This window comes from Panthera onca, chromosome B2, assembly GCF_046562875.1.
Source record: "Panthera onca isolate mPanOnc1 chromosome B2, mPanOnc1 haplotype 2, whole genome shotgun sequence".
NCBI classification, from domain to species: domain Eukaryota; kingdom Metazoa; phylum Chordata; class Mammalia; order Carnivora; family Felidae; genus Panthera; species Panthera onca.
The window spans coordinates 79,378,278-79,396,984 of record NC_138343.1 but is presented as its reverse complement, the minus strand read 5'-3'; the positions used below and the strand labels follow the sequence as shown (position 1 = coordinate 79,396,984).

The 18,707-nt window shown below is 36.0% G+C and overlaps 1 protein-coding gene across 1 annotated transcript in view; it reads left to right on the top strand.

The window, feature by feature from the left end:
- RNGTT (RNA guanylyltransferase and 5'-phosphatase) overlaps nt 1–18,707 on the top strand; it is a 312,089-nt gene that overhangs the window by 18,352 nt on the left and 275,030 nt on the right. The window contains exons 5-6 of the mRNA XM_060616151.3: nt 10,579–10,654; nt 11,905–12,145. Coding sequence (XP_060472134.1) covers nt 10,579–10,654; nt 11,905–12,145 — 317 coding nt within the window. The remainder of the gene's footprint in view (nt 1–10,578; nt 10,655–11,904; nt 12,146–18,707) is intronic.

Sequence of the window (18,707 nt, the reverse complement as noted above, 5' to 3'; positions counted from 1 at the left end):
AGGTTTTTAATCCAGTTTTTGATTTCAAAGTTCAAATCTCTAGTTAGTTGCTACCCTGTTTTCTAGATTAACTCATGAAAATGAAAAAAGAATTTCTGTACTACCAAACAGAATGGAAACAGAGCAAAAAGATTATTTGATAAGTTTGGAAAAATATTTCAAGCATATGACAGATAAAAAATATGTACAAAGAGATTTTATAATCCAATGGGCAAAAGAGTCATTCTTCAATGGAAAAATATGGAAAACAATGAAAATGCAACTTACAAAAAATGAAATATAAATAGCCAAGAAACATGAAAAAAATTTTTTATTTGTTAACAAAAGCTACAAAACAAAATATATGTTGTTACCGTCTGCTGTTACATTGGCAAAGATTTAAAAAATTTTAATGTCAAGGATTGGATACATTGGATGCACTTATACATGGTTAATTAGAGTGTTAATTGATACTGCTTCTCTGTAGAGACAATTTGGTGGGATTTCTCAAGATCTTTAAAAGCGTTTAGATACTTTTGACTCATCAAGACTACATCTAAGAATTCATTTTAAGGAAGTAGAGATGGACATAAAAATTTATGTGAAAGGAATTTCATCACAGCTTTGTTTTTTTTCTTAACTAAAAAATTTTTTTTATTAATGTTTGTTTATTTTTGAGAGATAGAGGGACAGCATGAGTTGGGGTGAAGCAGAGAGACAGGGAGACACAAAAACTGAAGCAGGCTTCAGGCTCTGGACTGTCAGCCCAGAGCCCCATGCAGGGCTCCTCACGAACTGTGAGATCATGACCTGAGCCGAAGTTGGACTTTTAAGTGACTGAACCACCCAGGTGCCCCTTTAATTTAAAAAAATTTTTTTTTTTTATTTTTGAGAGAGCGTAAACGGGAGGGGCAGAGAGAGGGGGGACAGAGAATCTGAAGCAGGCTCTGCGCTGACAGCAGTGAGCCTGATGTGGGGCTTGAGCTCCCGAACTGTGAGATCGTGACCTGAGCTGAAGTTGAATGCCCAACTGACTGAGCCACAGGTTCCTCCATCACAGCTTCATTTGTAATAAAAACTGAGAACAGCTTACATATCTGATAAACGCAGGCATTTATGTCATACACTATGGAACTGTTAACAGGAGAACAATAACATGGAAATATATGACATACAGTACTGTGATATGTGTGTATATATTTACACATTGACAAAAATATATGTAATGAGTACACATATATACACCTGTATTTAGGTGCACAACCAGAAGATATAGCCTGAAAGAGTATTGAGGCTTTTATCTGAGTGACAACTGTTTCTGCATTTGAGAGAAGCTATCATAGGGGTAAATGCTAACTGTACTTAAAGAATTCAAAGGAGGGCAATGTGTTAACATCTGGAAACAGATGTCATAGTTCCAGAAAGATTAACTCTCTCAGGTTTAGGAAAACAAGTTGAACCTTGTAATAAATTATCCATTTGTATTGTTGAGATAATTTTTATATAGTTGATATATTTAAATCAGTTGCAGTCAATATTCTTTTTTGTTTAATGTTTTATTTTAGAGAGCGAGAGTGAGCATGAGTGGGGGAGGGGCAGAGAGAGAAAGAGGGAGGGAAGGGGGAAAGGAGGGAGGGAGGGAGGGAGACCGAGGATCTGAAGTGGGCTGTACTCTGACAGCAGAGAGCCCGATGTGAGGCTCAAATTAACAAACTGGAAGATGATGATCTGAGCCGAAGTCAGATGCTCAGCCAACTGAACTACATTATTCTTAATGTCTGCATTGCTCCATCCTAGGGCAATGGGAGCCCTTTCAAGTTGGTTTCTGTATTCTTTTGTTATCATCCATTAGTCTTTGATGGTTTCCTTGTTTTCTGGCACATGATGTTTTCCAGACCTGGAATCAGTTATTTTTCCAAGGAGATTGGTTCCTTTTAGTGGTTCCTATTTAGAACATAGTATTTAGAGATATACTTGGTGTTAGAGACCATTCCATAATTAAACACATTAACATTTCGGCAGTTAAATGTATGAATATTCTATTGATGCTAAGTGGGAAAAATAGACTATAAGTAATGTCACATCAGTTCAGGTCAGGTTTTGTCTCCAAAATGATTTACCAAAAACCTTAATTTTTTTTAGAGCTTTTTAATGAAATTAAAGTTACAAATAAGGGATTATGGAACTATAATGCATTTGTTTGCGTGTACATATTTGTTTGCATGTACAGAAATAATTCTGACAGTAAGAATTTTGTGGACTGGAGAAATCTAAATCTGTTTTGTGTTAAAAGGGAAACAGCTGATTTCTTAAATGGTTGATTATGTATAATAGATACATAATTAATGCCTGTAATTAGGTATTTCCAGTTATAAATATTGTAACAGATTTGTGAATGTGTATTTTCATGAGTAGAATACATTTATTTTGGCCAAAAACTTTTGGTTTAATAAAGATATTTAAGGGGTGTCTGGGTGGCTCAGTCGGTTAAGCATCCGACTTCGGCTCAGGTCATGATCTCGCGGTCCGTCAGTTCGAGCCCCGCGTCGCGCTCTGTGCTGACAGCTCGGAGCCTGGAGCCTGTTTCAGATTCTGTGTCTCCCTCTCTCTGACCCTCCCCCGTTCATGCTCTGTCTCTCTCTGTCTCAAAAATAAAACGTTAAAAAAAAAAAAAAAAAAGATCTTTAAGATGGTACATAGTAAGTTCTTAATAACTGTTTGTTTCCTTTTCCTCTTTGTTGCTCACTTAGATCAGTGTGTTTCAACCTCAGTGCTACTTGCATTTTGGAGTGGATAATTCTTTATTTTGGGAGGCTCTCTTGTGCTTTGTAGTAGGTTTAACAGCATCCCTGGCCTCTACCCACTGGATGCTAGTGACACCCTACCAGTTGTGACCATTAAAATGTCTCCTGACATTGCCAGATGTCCTCTGGGAAGAAGCACTGATTTAGATTGATCAGATAAGTTTTTTGATCTTAAAAATTAATTTATCTGACTAGTCAGATAGAAAGGTAATTGTGTATATTGAAATCAGGCTTTATTTAAAAAGGTAGGTTGCCACTTGCCCTTTATAAGTCACCCCTTTCCTAATTTGTATTTATTTATCCAGGATGTATGTTTCTATTGTTACAGCTCATCTTTCTCTCCTTTTGCTGGGGAGATTGTTTCTTGATTTGATTTTTAAAGAACTGTGGTTTTCCCGTAATACATATGTTAGTGTTAATATTTTTTGACATGTCATATAAATTTATTTCATTGTATTAGCTTACTTGGAAAATGAAAACAAATTTGAATAAGTTGACTTGAAATCGTTAATAGTGAACCAATCTTAAGATATGAACTCTGCTTTACTTGCCACTAGGTGGACCCATTCTCATAATGAACTGAGGAAAACTGAAAAAAAAAATTTTTTTTTTTAACACTGAAGATCTATCATTCTAAACTTGTAGTATACTACTTAATTAATGGAATATTTTTAATATCAAATATATAATCTTCCAAATTTTTCTGTAGAGATTTGCTTTGGTGAAGGTTTTTGTAATATTATCTTACTTTAAAACTCAAGTCATTTTGGGGCAAGTCATTTGGGTGGCTCAGTTGGTTAAGCATCTGACTTTGGCTTGGGTCATGATCTCTCAGTTCTTGAGTTTGAGCCCCACATCAGGCTCTGTGCTGACAGCTCAGAGCCTGGAGCTGGCTTCGGATTCTGTCTCTCTCTCTTTCTTTGCCGCTCCCCACTTGCACTCTGTCTCTCTCTCACTGTCTTCAAAAATGAATAAACATGAAAAAAAAGAAGTTGTCAAACTTAAAAAAAAATAAAAACTCAAGTCATTTATTAATGTTTTGAAGTATAATAAGACTAAAACTTTATGTGTTTGCATAACAAAGAATCTTGAATATTAAAAGCCATGGTACTTTTTAAAATTATATTTCATGACTTAATCATGTCATTGCCAATTTTCCTTTCATTTTCTATTCATAAAAATATTTTATGTTGCTAGAGTAAAAATTAGATGCAAAAACAGTGGTTTAGGTGAGAAACAGATTTAAAGTTAGAATATTTTTTGCTTACTTTGGTTTAAAATATGAAGTAGAAAGAAAATGTACATGTTAGGTTAGGTTCATGTTGGGCAGAAAAGTCTGTACAGCTAACTTTGTGTAACTTTTGAAACCCCCCCCCCCCTTTTTTTTTTAAACGTTTATTTATTTTTGAGACAGAGAGAGACAGAGCATGAACGGGGGAGGGACAGAGAGAGAGGGAGACACAGAATCCGAAGCAGGCTCCAGGCTCTGAGCCATCAGCCCAGAGCCCGACGCGGGGCTCGAACTCACGGACCGCGAGATCATGACCTGAGTTGAAGTCGGATGCTTAACCGACTGAGCCACCCAGGCGCCCCATTGAAATCCCTTTTCTTAAAAAGCAATGGAGATGATGGACTTTGTAGAGTTTCATGATTACAGTCATTTATTTCTAAGGGCTGTCTTTTTCTGTTCAAGGTTGATCTCTGTTTTTAATCCCTTTTCTTCAGAAACTTCATTTCAGTTGTATCTTTGTTATCTATTATTTTCAACCTCTGTGATTTAAGCAGGTCCTTCTTAGCCTGTAAACATATCTAAGTCTCTAATGTTAAATGATACCTCATCCCCTCAAGAAAACCCTTCCCCTTCCACTTCCCAGCTGATTTTTTGAAAGATTGATTTGAATCCATATTTTCCCATTCATGCCATTGCAATGTGGAATCCCCCCAATGCACTCTTAGTCAAATAGTGATTATTAGTTCTTATCATTATGTGGCATTTACACAGTTGGACACATGTCTTGAAACTTCCTCTTTTTTTGTTGAACATGACCCCATGTTCTTTTTGTTTTCTTGACCCTGTGATGGTTTATTCTTAGTCTTTTTTTTTTTTTTTAAAGTAGATTTCCCCCCTTACTTATTCTTGAAAGGTTGGTTTTCCTCAGATCTCATTAATTTTCTTCTCTTATTTTACATACCCATTCTTAGTGATCTTATCTATACCATAGACCCCTTCCATAGTTGACTATTGATTATCGATTATTGGTTTATTGATTATTCTTTAATCTGTAATTCTAGCCACACCTCTCTGCGAAGCTCTTTGCCATCATTTCCAAATACTTGTAGGTCCCAAAAGGACCTTAAACTCCTCACCACCAGCTGTACTCATTGCCTTGTTCTAACCTAGTCACTGGTACCACTGCCCAATTAGTCACCCACGTCACAAACCAGAGACTCCTTTTACGTCTTTTCTCTGTGTTGATTGTCATTCACCCCTCAGATTGGAGGTTCTGCCGTTTTTTTTTTAAAGCTTTTATTTTTTATTAAAATTTTTTTTAATGTTTATTCATCTTTGAGAGACAGAGAGAGAGACAGAGCATGAGTGGGGAAAGGGTAGAGAGAAGGAGGCACAGAATCCAAAGCAGGCTCCAGACTCTGAGCTGTCAGCACAGAGCCCAGTGCGGGGCTTGAACTCGTGAACTGTGAGATCATGACCCGAGCTGAAGTCAGACACTCAGCTGACTGAGCCATCCAGGTGCCCCTGGAGGTTCTGCTTTAAATGTCTCTTCAGTCTACCTTCTCTCATTATCCCCATCACCATCACCCTTGTTGTTTAGACCCTTATCTCTCACATAAATTACTGAGATGGCTTCTTTAGTGTTGTTCTTGCTTTCATTGTTGCCCTTCTGTTGAGCTGCCATTGGAGAGTGTTTTCTAAAACATGATAATTTTATTGCCATGCTTAAAAAATTTTAGTATCTCTCCATCTCTCCATTGCCCTTATAATCTCTAGTATGGTACACAAGTTTCTTCAGAATGTTGACCCTTTCATTGTCTCCAACTGCATTTGGTATTACTTTCTTATTTTCCATGTTTTAGCCATTCTGATTCATTTATAGTTAGCCATATGTAGTGTTTTGATTCATATATATTTTTATTTGCACGGATTGCTCCTGTCTGCAGTTCCTTTGTATCCTTGTTAGTTGAGTGTTGTTCATTGGCTGAAGTTTTTATTTTAAATTTTAATGATTATTTACTATGAATGTAGAAATAGGTGATTTGGTTTAGTTGGTGGTAACTCTAAGATACGGGTTTTTAATTTTTTTTTTAAGTAGCAAAAACCTTCTTTTGGAAAGAACTCTTACCCTGTTACAGAAATGACATGAAAATGATACTTTCTTGGTATACCTTTAGAAACGTATTAAAGTTACAACATTTTTGATAGAGTCAATTGCTGAAAACAAGGCCACACTGATGAACATTAATATTTAGAATATGTAATTAATGCCAATTGCAGACATATCAGCATCTCACTTCAACATCTAGTTTTAAAAACAGTCAACATTATTGAGGTTTTTAATAAACTGCATGTACAATTTAGTGGTGTAGATACCCATGAACCTACAGCCAAGGTTCAGCACATTTGTGTCCGTCCTCTCTACAACTCTTAGTTGTAGATTAGACAATTTCTTTCTATTTTCTATAATTATAGGTTGTATTTTTTAGAATTTGTTTTAGTTGAAATATATTTGACATATGACATTGTGTAAATTTAAGGTTTGTAATGTGTTAATTTGATGTATTTATACATTGTAATGTGATTGCCATTGTAACAATAACTAACACCTCTATCACATTATGTAATTATTTTTTCTTTTTAGTGGTTGGAATAATTTAAATTGTAGTTTCTTTGCAAGTTTGATGGTCATAATATGGTATTGTCTGTATTCACTATACTGTGCATTAGATCTCCAGGTCTTATTTGCTACTCATTGCAAGTTTGTATCCTTAAATAACCCTGTCCTGTATCACCCCCCTCACCCCCCATTTTCTGGTAACCACCGTTTTACTCTCTATTTTTATAAGTCTGGCTTTTTTAGGTTTCACATATAAGTAATATTGTACGATACTTGTCTTTTACTGTCTGACTTACCTCACTTGTTAGCACAATATACTCAAGTCCATCTCTGTTGTTGGAAATGGAAATATTTCATTCACACCCACCCACACACCCCACATCTTCTTTATTCATACATTCATCTGTTGATGGGCACTTATATCGTTCCATATCTTGGCTATTGTGAATAATGATGCAATAAACATGGAAGTGCGTATATCTCTTCAATATCCTATTTTCATTTTCTTTAGGTATATGCCCAGAAGTGGAATTGCTGGATCATATGGTAGATCTATATTTAATTTCTTGGAGAACCTCCATAATGTTTTCCATAGTGTTTGAACCAATGTATATTCCCACCAACAGTGTCTGAGGGTTCCCCCTTTCCTCACATCCTTGCCAATACTTACTCTTGTTTTCTTGATAGCCATTTAAAAGGTGTGAGGTGATAACATCATTGTGGTTTTGATTTGCATTTCCCTGATGATTATCGATGTTAAGCATCTTTTCATATACCTCTTGGCCGTTTGAATGTCTGTAGAAAAATGTCTATTCAGATCCTATGCCCATTTTTTAATTGGCTTGTTTTTTTGTTAATGAGTTATATGAGTTCTTTATATATTTTAGATATTAGTCTGTTATCTGATGTATGGTTTGCAAAATTTCTTTCCCATTCTATAGGTTGCCTTTTCATTTTATTGTTTCTTTCTTTTGTGCAGAAACTTTGAAGTTTGATGAAGTTCCATTTGCTTTGGTTATTTGTGGTTTTCGTGTCATATCCAAAAAATCATTGGCAAGACCAATGTTGAGTAGTTTCTTCCCTACGTTTTCTTCTATGAGTTTTATGGCGTTGGGTCTGATGTTTAAGTCTTTGATCCATTTGGAGTTAATTTTTGTGACTGGTGTAAGATAGGGGTCTGGTTTTATTTTCTGCATGAACACCATTTGTTGAATAGACTGTCATTTCCCTATTGAGTGTTCTGGCTTCCCTTGTCGAATATTAGTTGACCGTATATGCCGAAGTTGAATTCTAGGTTACCTGTTATGTTCTGTTGGCTTATATGTCTCTTTTTATGCCAGTACATACTGTTTTTATCACTGCTGTTTTGTAGTATAGTTTGAAATCAGGAAGTGCAATACCTCCAGTTTTGTTATTTTTCTTCAGGGTTGCTTTGGCCATAATTATTCCATACAATATTCTGTATTCATAATTCCATACCAATTGTTGAATATTTTAGAATTTTATGTAAATGAAATTTGTATACATACTTTTTTGTTTTCTGCTGCTCTCACACAGCATAAAGGTTTTGAAATCATCCTCATTGCATTTATTACTAATTCATTTTTATGGCTGAGTAGTAGTTATTGCATGGACATACTACATGTTTACCCTTTCACCTGATAATTGACATTTGGGATGTTTACAGTTTTTGGCCCATTATAAATAAAGTTGCTGTGGACATTCATCTTTATATGTGTCTTTGCACATAGATTTTTATTTTACTTTGGTAAATAACCAGGAATAGAATGTTTTGGTCATTTGATTTAGGTGTATGTTTAACTTTTTAAGAAACTGCTAAACTGTTCTCTAAAGTGATTAACTGTTCTCTTAAGTGATCTCTAAAGGATGTAAAGGATTTTACATTCCTACCAGCAGTGCATGAGAGTTTTAGTTACTGTACATCCTCACTTACATTTGATATGGTCAGTCTTTTCAATTACATTGTGGTTTTAGTTTGCATTTTCATGAAAATTAATTTCTTGTACTTCTTGACCATTTACACATATCATTTTGTAAAACATCTATTTAAATCTCTTGCCCAGTTTAAAAAATATTAGGGTGCTTGTGTTATTGAATTGTAAGAGTTCTTCACATATTTTGGATATAAGTCCTTTATCAAATATATGTAACTTGAATATATTCTGTGGCTGGTGTTTTTATTTTTTTAATGACATCTTTTAAAGAGCAAACATTTGCCATCATGGAGTAGTCCAATTTGTCAATATTTCCTTTTATTTCATGTTTTGTCTAAGAAGTCTTTTCTTACATTAAAGTTGCAAAGGTTTTCTCCCATATTTTCTTCTAGAAGTTTTGTAATTCTAACTTTTAGTTTATTTCTGTATTTGATTTTGGTTACCCTCTATCAGGATGCTTTGTATACAAAGAGAAGAGTAGTTTGTTAAGAAGGTATAGTCTTAAATGTCAGGATATCCTTCCATTAAACAGAGATAACAGGACAGGCTTCATTTTTGAGGTTTGCAAGAAAAGTGAGTTAATCTGGAAGTAATGTTATGTTAGTAGTGTCCACCAAGCTGTTTTAATTGCCTTTTCAAAATAGTTAAAATAATTTAAAAATGCAGTCAGGGGGCGCCTTGGTGGCTAAGTTGGTTAAGTGTCCAACTTTTGATTTCGGCTTACGATCTTGCGGCTTCATGGGTTCAAGTCCTGCATCCGGCTGTGTGCTGGCAGCGTGGAGCCTGCTTGGGATATTCTCTCTCCCTCTCTCTCCCTTTCTCTCTCTTTCTCTCTCCCCTCTCCTCTTCCCCCCTTTCTCTCTGCTGCTCCCTGACTGGTGCTGTGTCTGTCTCTCTCAAAGTAAATAAATAAACTTAAAAAAAAAATGCAGTCATTTTTGGAATTTATGAAACTCATTTGCAGCTTTTTGGAATGTAGAGGTAGGATCACACTAATCTTGAAAATATCCTGAAAAATAAATTCCTTTTTCTCAGGTTTTTCTGAAAATTTATTTTCAATCTTGTAAGGTAATGTAAAGATGCTATCGTTTGGTTTCTAAGAGAACTTCAAAGTAGTTTTATTTTTATAATACTTACTATCCATTAGTCAAATGTTTTCTATATCCAGTGAAGTATCCTGTGTGTGTGTGTGTGTGCGTGTGTGCGCACGTCCATCCTTTAGAGTTGTGTGTTTGATAAAAATACCTTCTTGGGCGCCTGGGTGGCTCAGTCAGTTGAATGTTTGGCCCTTGATTTAGGCTCAGGTCATGATCCCAGGGTCACGGGATTGAGCCACATGTGGGGCTCTGCACTGAGTGTGGAATCTGCTTAGGATTTTCTCCCTCTCCCTCTCCCTCTCTCCCTCTCTCCCTCTCTCCCTCTCTCCCTCTCTCCCTCTCTCCCTCTCTCCCTCTCTCCCTCTCTCCCTCTCTCCCTCTCTCCCTCTCTCCCTCTCTCCCCCTCTCCCCCTCTCCCCCTCCCCCCTCCCCCCTCCCCCTCCCCCTCTCCCCCTCCCCCTCCCTCTCCCCCTCCCTCTCTCCCTCTCCCTCTCCTTTCCCCTCCCTCCTTCCCTCTCTCTCTCTCCCCCTCCCTCCTTCTCTCCCTCCCTCTCTTCCCCTTTCTCTCCCTCTCTCTCCCCTCTCTCACTAAAATTAAAAAAACAAAAACAAAAACCCAGCCTTCTTATTTAGAGTGCTTGGAATCATTTAGTTTTAAGAGAAATCTTTAGATCTTAGAGATAATTTGTAACCAATATATACTAAACTTCTAGCTAGTGCTTTAAATTAGATTCTAAGCAAGTTAAATTGACAAGTTAGTACTAATAAGAGAGAGCCAGGTTTTTAAAAATGTAATTTTATAAAATCATTAAAATGTTTTGATTGCAGGTCGGAATTTTAAGATGTGGTTTCTGAAGTGATAATTTTAAACCAAGGCTACTTTATTTTCTAGGTGTTCATTGTACCCATGGTTTCAATCGCACTGGTTTCCTCATATGTGCCTTTTTGGTGGAGAAAATGGATTGGAGGTATTTGTTTCTTATTATAATGGCAGAAGACTGGTAATTGATAAAAAGTGTATTAATTTTTTAGTTTTATCATTTTATATTGCTAAATTTTTGGTGAAGTCATGACTAAAAATTTGAAGTGGTTTTCATTTTAGACTTGGTTAATCTTTAGAATACCATTTATTACCTGGTGTTTTGTACTAAGTAGCATTTTAGTTGAGTGCTTATGGATTTTTATATACTATGTATTTTCTTTTCCAGATTTTTTCACATACTCCAGAATTATCAGAGATACTTTTTTTTTTTTCTTCAATATTTTGTTTACATTCACCTTTGGAAGTTACTACTGTTGTTATTGTTCTGTTCTTTTTTTTTTTTTTTTTTTTTTTTTTTAAAGTAAGCTCTGTGCCCAAAGTGCCGCTCGAAATTCACGACTCTGTCAAGAGTCAAATGCTGTTTGGGTGGAGCCAGCTAGGCATCTCTTATTCGTTTTTTTTTTAATAATACCTTTTTAAAATAGCTGTAGAATATTAGGAAAAACTTAGAATGGTATGTGGAGGAAGTATTTTTGAGACAGAGTTACTTTCTTTGAAGCATGCCTTTATTGAAGTGATCCTGAGAGATTAGAACCTTTGTTGCCTGAAATTCCTTAGGGATATGGAATATTACTCCCTGAACTTTCTTGTTTACTGATTGAGTGTCATCATTTTTGCTAATGAAGCCTTTCACACAGTAGGTCCTTCTCTGAATATAATCAGCTGAAGTACACATGTGATGGTATATTTCCCTGTTTATATGTTCTCAGCTGCGTATCTTCTGGCTTTGACTTTCTGGGCTTTCAGGTGCTTTTCACAATAACCCCAGGCTCCTGTGTCAGCCCTGCCCTATGCTTAGCCTCTGTCTGATGATGACCTTTGCTCTTGTTAACGTGGGTCTGTTGAAAGTTCTTAAAAGCTAGCAGACTTTTATTCATATGGCTATTCACATTTCTTTGATTTCCCTTAGAGTTTTTCACAGACTTTACCCAGATCTCTTCTATATACTCATTGCAGCTTACCTCTAGGTTTTAGGAATTATCAATGTATCTTATATTAAATCTATTTCAGAAGGAATTTGTCCCTTAATTGAATGCCTTGGGAGTGGGGACTGTGATTTGTCAATTTAATAAATGTATTATACTTCATTTGGTGTATGAAATAGAAAGAGTGAGTTTTGATAAATCTGCAGAAACGAAGAGTAGTGAGGAAACTCCGTGGTGTTTGTTTTCATAGTATTGAAGCAGCAGTTGCTACTTTTGCTCAAGCCAGACCACCAGGAATTTATAAGGGCGATTACTTGAAAGAACTTTTTCGTCGCTACGGTGATATAGAGGAAGCACCACCCCCACCTCTATTGCCTGATTGGTGTTTTGAGGATGATGAAGAAGAAGATGAGGATGAAGATGGAAAAAAGGAATCAGAACCTGGGTCAAGTGCCTCCTTCGGCAAAAGGAGAAAAGAACGGTTAAAACTGGTAATGTTTAAAAATATTATAGTCTTTACTTTTTTCTTCTGCAGGTTTATTGAGATTTATGTGTTTGTTTAGCTGGATTTATAAGGTTATTTCATTCTGGCTGTTTCTAAAGATTCTTGATAGCCATGAGTCTCCCTTTTCTATGGGAAAAGTTTAAGTTCATCTTGTTTTGTTTCTTAGGTAAACTAAAGAACTTTTTTTTTTTTTAATTTTATTTAAATCAAATTAATATACAGCATAATAGTGGTTTCAGGAGTAGAATTTAGTGATTTCTCACTTACATATAACACCCAGTGCTCATCCCAGCAAGTACCTTCCTTAATGCCCATCACTCATTTAGCCCATCCCCCAAAGAACTCTTACATGTTAGATTGAGAATTTACTATTTTTTTCTTTTTTTTTTTGCAAAGTATTGGGAGATTCCAACTACATAGGAAAATTTTTGCTAATGATCTACAAAATTGTCACATAGTTAAAATACCTTTACATATAAATTCTGCTCCTCCTCGTGGGTGATACTTTCATATTTTCTGTAAAGTTGAACTGAGAAGACTCTTTTGTGGACAACTCCCATTAATCTTCTTGATTCTATGCACAACTCCCATTAAAAGGCCAAACAAAACCATTAGGAGTTCTCTTTTCTTGGGGGTTCAGGAGAGACGCTGAAAAGGAAAGTACTGGTTGTGCATACGCAAGTATATGGTATAGTCCAAAGGGACAGTGTGGAGATAATTAAATTTAATGAAGTTAATAATTAAGGAACGTGGGATATCATAGTTGAGCAGTAAAAGTCTACAAGTCATTAGTAGGCAATGATTCACAGGCAAGGATTTTATGTAAATCATATAATATAGTCATTTGGGCTTTTAAGACAAAGTCCCTCTTTGAAAAACATTGTTTTAATATGTACTTACATATTTCAAACTTCAAGACTTTGAGGCCACTGAAAAGTGTTCATTGCTTTGAAACATAGAAGTAATTAAAAAAAAAAAACTTATTCTGTTAGTATAACTCATTGGTTAATGAATCACATACCTAGAAAAATAAGAATCACATTCTAAAGAAGGGCTAATAGCATAACATAGCATAGATGATTACTTTCTTTTAGTATCATTTTTTGTTCAACTATATTTTTAAGAACAACATTAAATATGAACATATATATGCCTAATGTGTTTTTTAATTACAATATAGTACTTGTATAAAAGAGTTTAAAGAAAAGAGTTAATATTTTGCAAAATATACTAAAGTTTGCAGGTTACTTTTTTTTCCCCCCAGAAGCAGGGGACTTTAAAAATGACAATTATTTTATAATATCAAGTATTATTAAATGTCTATAGTTGCAAGTGAGCTTCAGCAGCACTAAGAGAAACATAGCCAAGATGGGCACGTTTCTTTCAGGAAAATAAATAACATTTAAAATAAAATCCTAAATCTTGTTTCCCTACTATGATTGTGGATTTACCTATTTCTCTTTCTAGTTCTGTCAAGTTTTGCTTTATGTATTTGGAGTGATATTTAGTTTATACAAATATGTGTAAAGGATTATTGTATTTTCCCAGTGTCTTCACTTTTAGCATTGGAAATATCTAATGTTAGTATGATTGATTGCACAAACATTCTTTTGGATAGTGTTCATATGGATTATCTTTTTTTCTATCCTTTTGCTTTCAAACATTATCTTTTATTTAAAGCATGTCTTCTTTAAGCATTGTGGTGTTGGCTTTTATTTATCCAGTGAACAGTTTTTGCCTTATTGGAGTATTTGGTCCATACACATTTATTTTACTGATGTAATTAGATTTAAAGCTTAGCAGTCTCCCCTCCCAACCTCCCACTTATGGTATGTTCTTTTTATTTTTCTTTCTTGTCTTCTTTATGCTTAATTGTTTTTATATCCCCCCAACCCATTGCTTGGTAGTTATACATTCTTTTACTGTTATTTTAGTAGTTATTCAAGATTTCAGTATCTGGGGGCACCTGGGTGGCTCAGTAGGTTAAACGTCTGACTTCGACTCAGGTCATGATCTTGTGGTTTGTGGGTTCGAGCCCCGCGTTGGGCTCTGTGCTGACAGCTCAGAGCCTGGAGCCTGCTTCAGATTCTGTGTCTCCTCCTCTCTCTGCCCCTCCATGCTCATGCTCTGTCTCTCTCTGTCTCTCAATAATAAATAAACATTAAAAAAGAAAAAAGATTTCAGTATCTGTCTTGGACTTGTTAAAGTCTGGTATATATTAGTACTTTTGCCACTTTTTAAACAATGCAAGAATCTTTGATTCCGTTTACCTCTTCCTGCCTTTTTGGTATTGTGTATCTTAATTCAACATGCATTTTAAACCCCATAAGGCATCATCCTCGTCATCATTTTGTACAGTGAATGTTTATTAGATATACTTATCTAAATATACATATTTATCCTTTCTTGTGTTCTTCTTTCTTTCATATATTTTTATGGTTCCATTTGGATAGTTTTTCTTCTAACTGAAGAGTTCCCTTTAGTATTTTCTTTAATGTGGGTCTGTGCAACACATTCAGTATTTATGTAAGAATGTCTTTTCTTGTTGTCATTTTGAAGAATGTTTGTTCTCAGTGTAGAATTTTGGATTGGCACTTTGAAGATACTCCATAATCCATTTCTATTAAGAAGTTGCTTCTTGGGGTGCCTGGGTGGTTCATTTGGTTTGACTTTGGCTCAGGTCATGATCTCGTTCATGGTCTGTGAGTTCCAGCCCTGCAGTGGGCTCTGTGCTGACAGCTCAGAGCCTGGAGCCTGCTTTAGATTCTTTGTCTCCCTCTCTCTCTGCCCCTCCCCAGCTCATGCTCTGTCTCTCTCTCTTTCAAAAATAAATAAGCATTAAAAAAATTGTTTAAAAAAAAGAAGTTGCTTCTCTGAAGCTAATTTCTTTTGTTTTTGATTTTCAACACTTTTACTATGATATTTCTACTTGGAGTTTTCTTTGTGTATTTATCCTGCCTTCTATTTATAGTGATTCTTGAATCTACTGTTGGATTTGTTGTTATTGTTAGTTTTAGACCATTCTCAGGCATTATATCTTCAAATATGGTTCAGATCCATTCTTTTTCCCCTTTCCTTCTGAGACTCACCCAGTAGGCTTTTCCCCCCACTTCTCCTACTGTTTCTTATGTTCTTTTCTATATTTTCCACTTTTTTTTTTTCCAGTTTTCAAACTGGATATTCTCTTCTGACCTATCTTCCAGGGTACTAATGCCTCTGTAGCTATAAGCTGATGTTAAATCCATCCATTGAGTATATAATTTCAGTTATTTTACTTTCACTTTTGGAATTTTCATTTGAGTTTTAAAACAGTTTTCAGTTTCTCTGTTGGAATTCTTCATCTTATCATTTAGTTTTTTGAATTTATTAATTCCAGTTATTTTAAAACCTTGTCAGATGACTAATTGATGTAGCTCTCTTCTAGGTCTTTTTTAGTTTTTCTTCTCATGTCCTTTCGATTTCTATTCAGTTGTTTCTTTTTTGGCATACCTGCGTATTTGTGATTAGTAGACATTAGGTCTGAGAAATTGTAGAAATAATTTGAGAATAAAATGTTTTCTTCAGAGAACATTTACTTTTGTTGCTACACAGTGTTAGGAATAGAGCATCTTAGTCAGGATTGAATTATTTAGAAACTAGTCTTTAGTTTTGGGGGGCCGGTTTCTTTTTGATGCAACTGAATTCTTAGAGTATAGACCTTTGGGGATCCTAACTGAAAGCCTGGAGAAATAACCAGGAGCTTTCCTCCTCAGGGGCCTGGAGCTCCAGTTTTTATTTTCCCATTCCTGTGATATTCTTGAAAGCTGTGTTTAGCTTCCTAGGTACCATTTTGAAAACAGTGCCTGTAGAGGAAATTCTATACCAAATGTCTAGCTCACCTCTCTGGGTTCCTTTCCTTCTGAGTTCTTGGCCCGTCAAGCTCTTACTGCCTTTGTGATTCTCCAGGGTCTTCAAACAGGTGATTTTAACATTTTATCTAGCTTTTTCTCGTGGCTGCAGAATTGATCTCAATAAGCTAGTCTGCCATTGCCAAAACCAGAAATCTTCCCTTCTCTTGTTTTGGAGAAAGCGGGTAGCTTTGATTTCAAAGCACTTAGGTAGTTTTTTCCCCCTCTTTTCAAATCATACTCATAAATTCTAAAATTGTTAAATATATTTTTTACTTATTAAAAGTAGTATACTTACATTAAAGAAAATTTGAAAACTAAAAAAACAACTTAAAATTCTTCAGCCTTTGTCTTACCACTGGCATTTTGTCATCTTAGAAGAATTTCTTCCCATTTACTTCCCTAGCTTAAAAGTGTACACAAATGACATAAAGATCAATTTTTTTTAATAAAATAAAAATACAAACATCTAGAAATGTATAGAGTAAAAAGTGAAGGTCTTTTCACTCCCACTCCCAACTGTTCTCTACTTTTTGATTATCCTTCTAAATACTTATTGTCCTATGTATTTATATATACATATGTTGAGTTTTGGCCCTATGCTCTCCACCCTCTTGTAATGTAAATGTATTTTTCTGCAGCTTTTTTTAAAACTTGGATGTCTTTTTTTTTTTTTTTAAAGATTCTTTATTATTTTGAGAGAGGGAGAAAGAGAGCACGAGTGGGAGAGGGGCAGAAAGAAAGGGAGAGAGAGGATCCCAAGCAGATTCCGTGCTGTCAGTGTGGAGCCTGAACTCACCAACTGTGAGATCATGACCTGGGCTGAAGTTAAGAGTTGGACGCATAACCAACTGATCCACTCAGGCACCTCTGGATATCTTTTCTTAGTACATTTTTAACTACTTCATTCTTTTTAGGTAATACCAGAGGGAGCAGTTTATAAAAAGCGAACAGAACATTTGTTTGCAAGATGAGAGAAGATATCAATTTATAAAATAATGACCGACTATTAGGAAAAAGAACCAATTAGAGACTTTGGAAATGATAATTAACCCCCCTCCCCGGGCACCTGGGTGGCTCAGTAGGTTAAGTGTCAGACTCTTGATTTCGGCTCAGATCATGACCTCATGGTTCATGGGTTCGAGCCCCATGTTGGGCCTTGCACTGACATTGCAGGGCCTGCTTGGGATTCTTTCCCTCTCTCCTTCTCTTTCTGCTCCTCCACCGCTTGCTCTTTCTTTCTCAAAAATAAACAAATAAACTAAAACCAAAGCAAAACAAAACAAAAAACCAACCTAACAACCCCGCAGGTGGGTTGGATAGCAGAATGAAGTTAGCTGTAGAGGAAATTATCAAGCTGGAAGATTTATCTAGGAAATTCTTCCTGGATGTAGCACAGGAGGACAAAGAAATATGAAAAATAGTTTAGAGTTAGGTAGTGATGTGAGTGACTTGATAGTATGAAATGTCACAGAGGGGACAAATATGAGGATTATTTTCTGTAATATGCAGTAGGGACAGGTCAGATTAATGATTTTAAGAAGCTGATGGGAGGTGAGAAAATGGAGATAGAATTGTGTTAGGGGTCCTCAATACCACCCCCACTTTTGGAGATTTACTAGGACTCAGCATATAGTTGTAGTCACAGCCAAGGTTTATTATAGTGATACTCCAAGGATATACAACTGTATCATAAGGGAAAAAGACAAGTGGAGTCCGGTGGATTCCATATGTAGGCTTTCTTATGCTCTCTTCTTCCCATGAGGTTGTACAGAGCTTACTTTCCCAGCAGCAGTGAAGATGCAACAACATGTCTGATGTTTCTGCCTGGGGAAGCTCATTAGAGCTCACTAGAGCCCTAGTGCCCAAGTTTTTAGTAATGGCTGGTCACGTAGGCAGCCTATGTGTGTACCAAAAGTTACACAATCCCAGAAGGAAAGTGTTTGTTCAGCATAAGCCCTATTGTTCGTACGGATAGTCTAGGCATGGTGAATCACCCTTATCAGTTGACTAAGAGCACTCTGAGAATCTTGTTCCCAGGTGCCAACCTTGTAAGCAGACTTGGTGTATTGGCCTTTTTCTGCACACTAGTACAGGGTGTTCATTCACGTAGTTTAGTTATGATCAGAAAGGAAGAAGAAGGGTGACTGCTTAATGCAGATATAATCAGAAAGGCTGTTTAGTATGGAATAAATTCCAGCATATTTATTGCTTGTGGATAAGCATCTGTGGAGTCAATGACCTTGAAAATAATTTAGGGAATAAATGATACAGCAATGTCTGAGGAAATGAAAGGGAATGGAGTTCAAAAGCAGATGGAGAAATAGGTCTTCCACAAGAGGAGGGAAATCTCATCCATAGCACTGAGACTGTGATTTTTTTCCTCTGTGAATTTCAGCTGTCTATGGGTGGGAGTAGAGAAGATTAGTGGTAGGTTGATACAAGGTTGGGTATATTTAGTATGGGTGTGATGAAAGGACAAAAGGTTGAGGAGTACTGAGGATATCAGGCATAGAAGAATTGAAGTTATCAGCCATAGAGTCTAGCTGAATAGGAAGTAAGGTAAGGCTGGGGGCTGTTACATTGAGAAGAGGGAGAGGTGAAGGGACTGTTAGTCTTGGTGAAATTGAACAGTGAGCATAGTTAGGGTAAAAGAGTTAA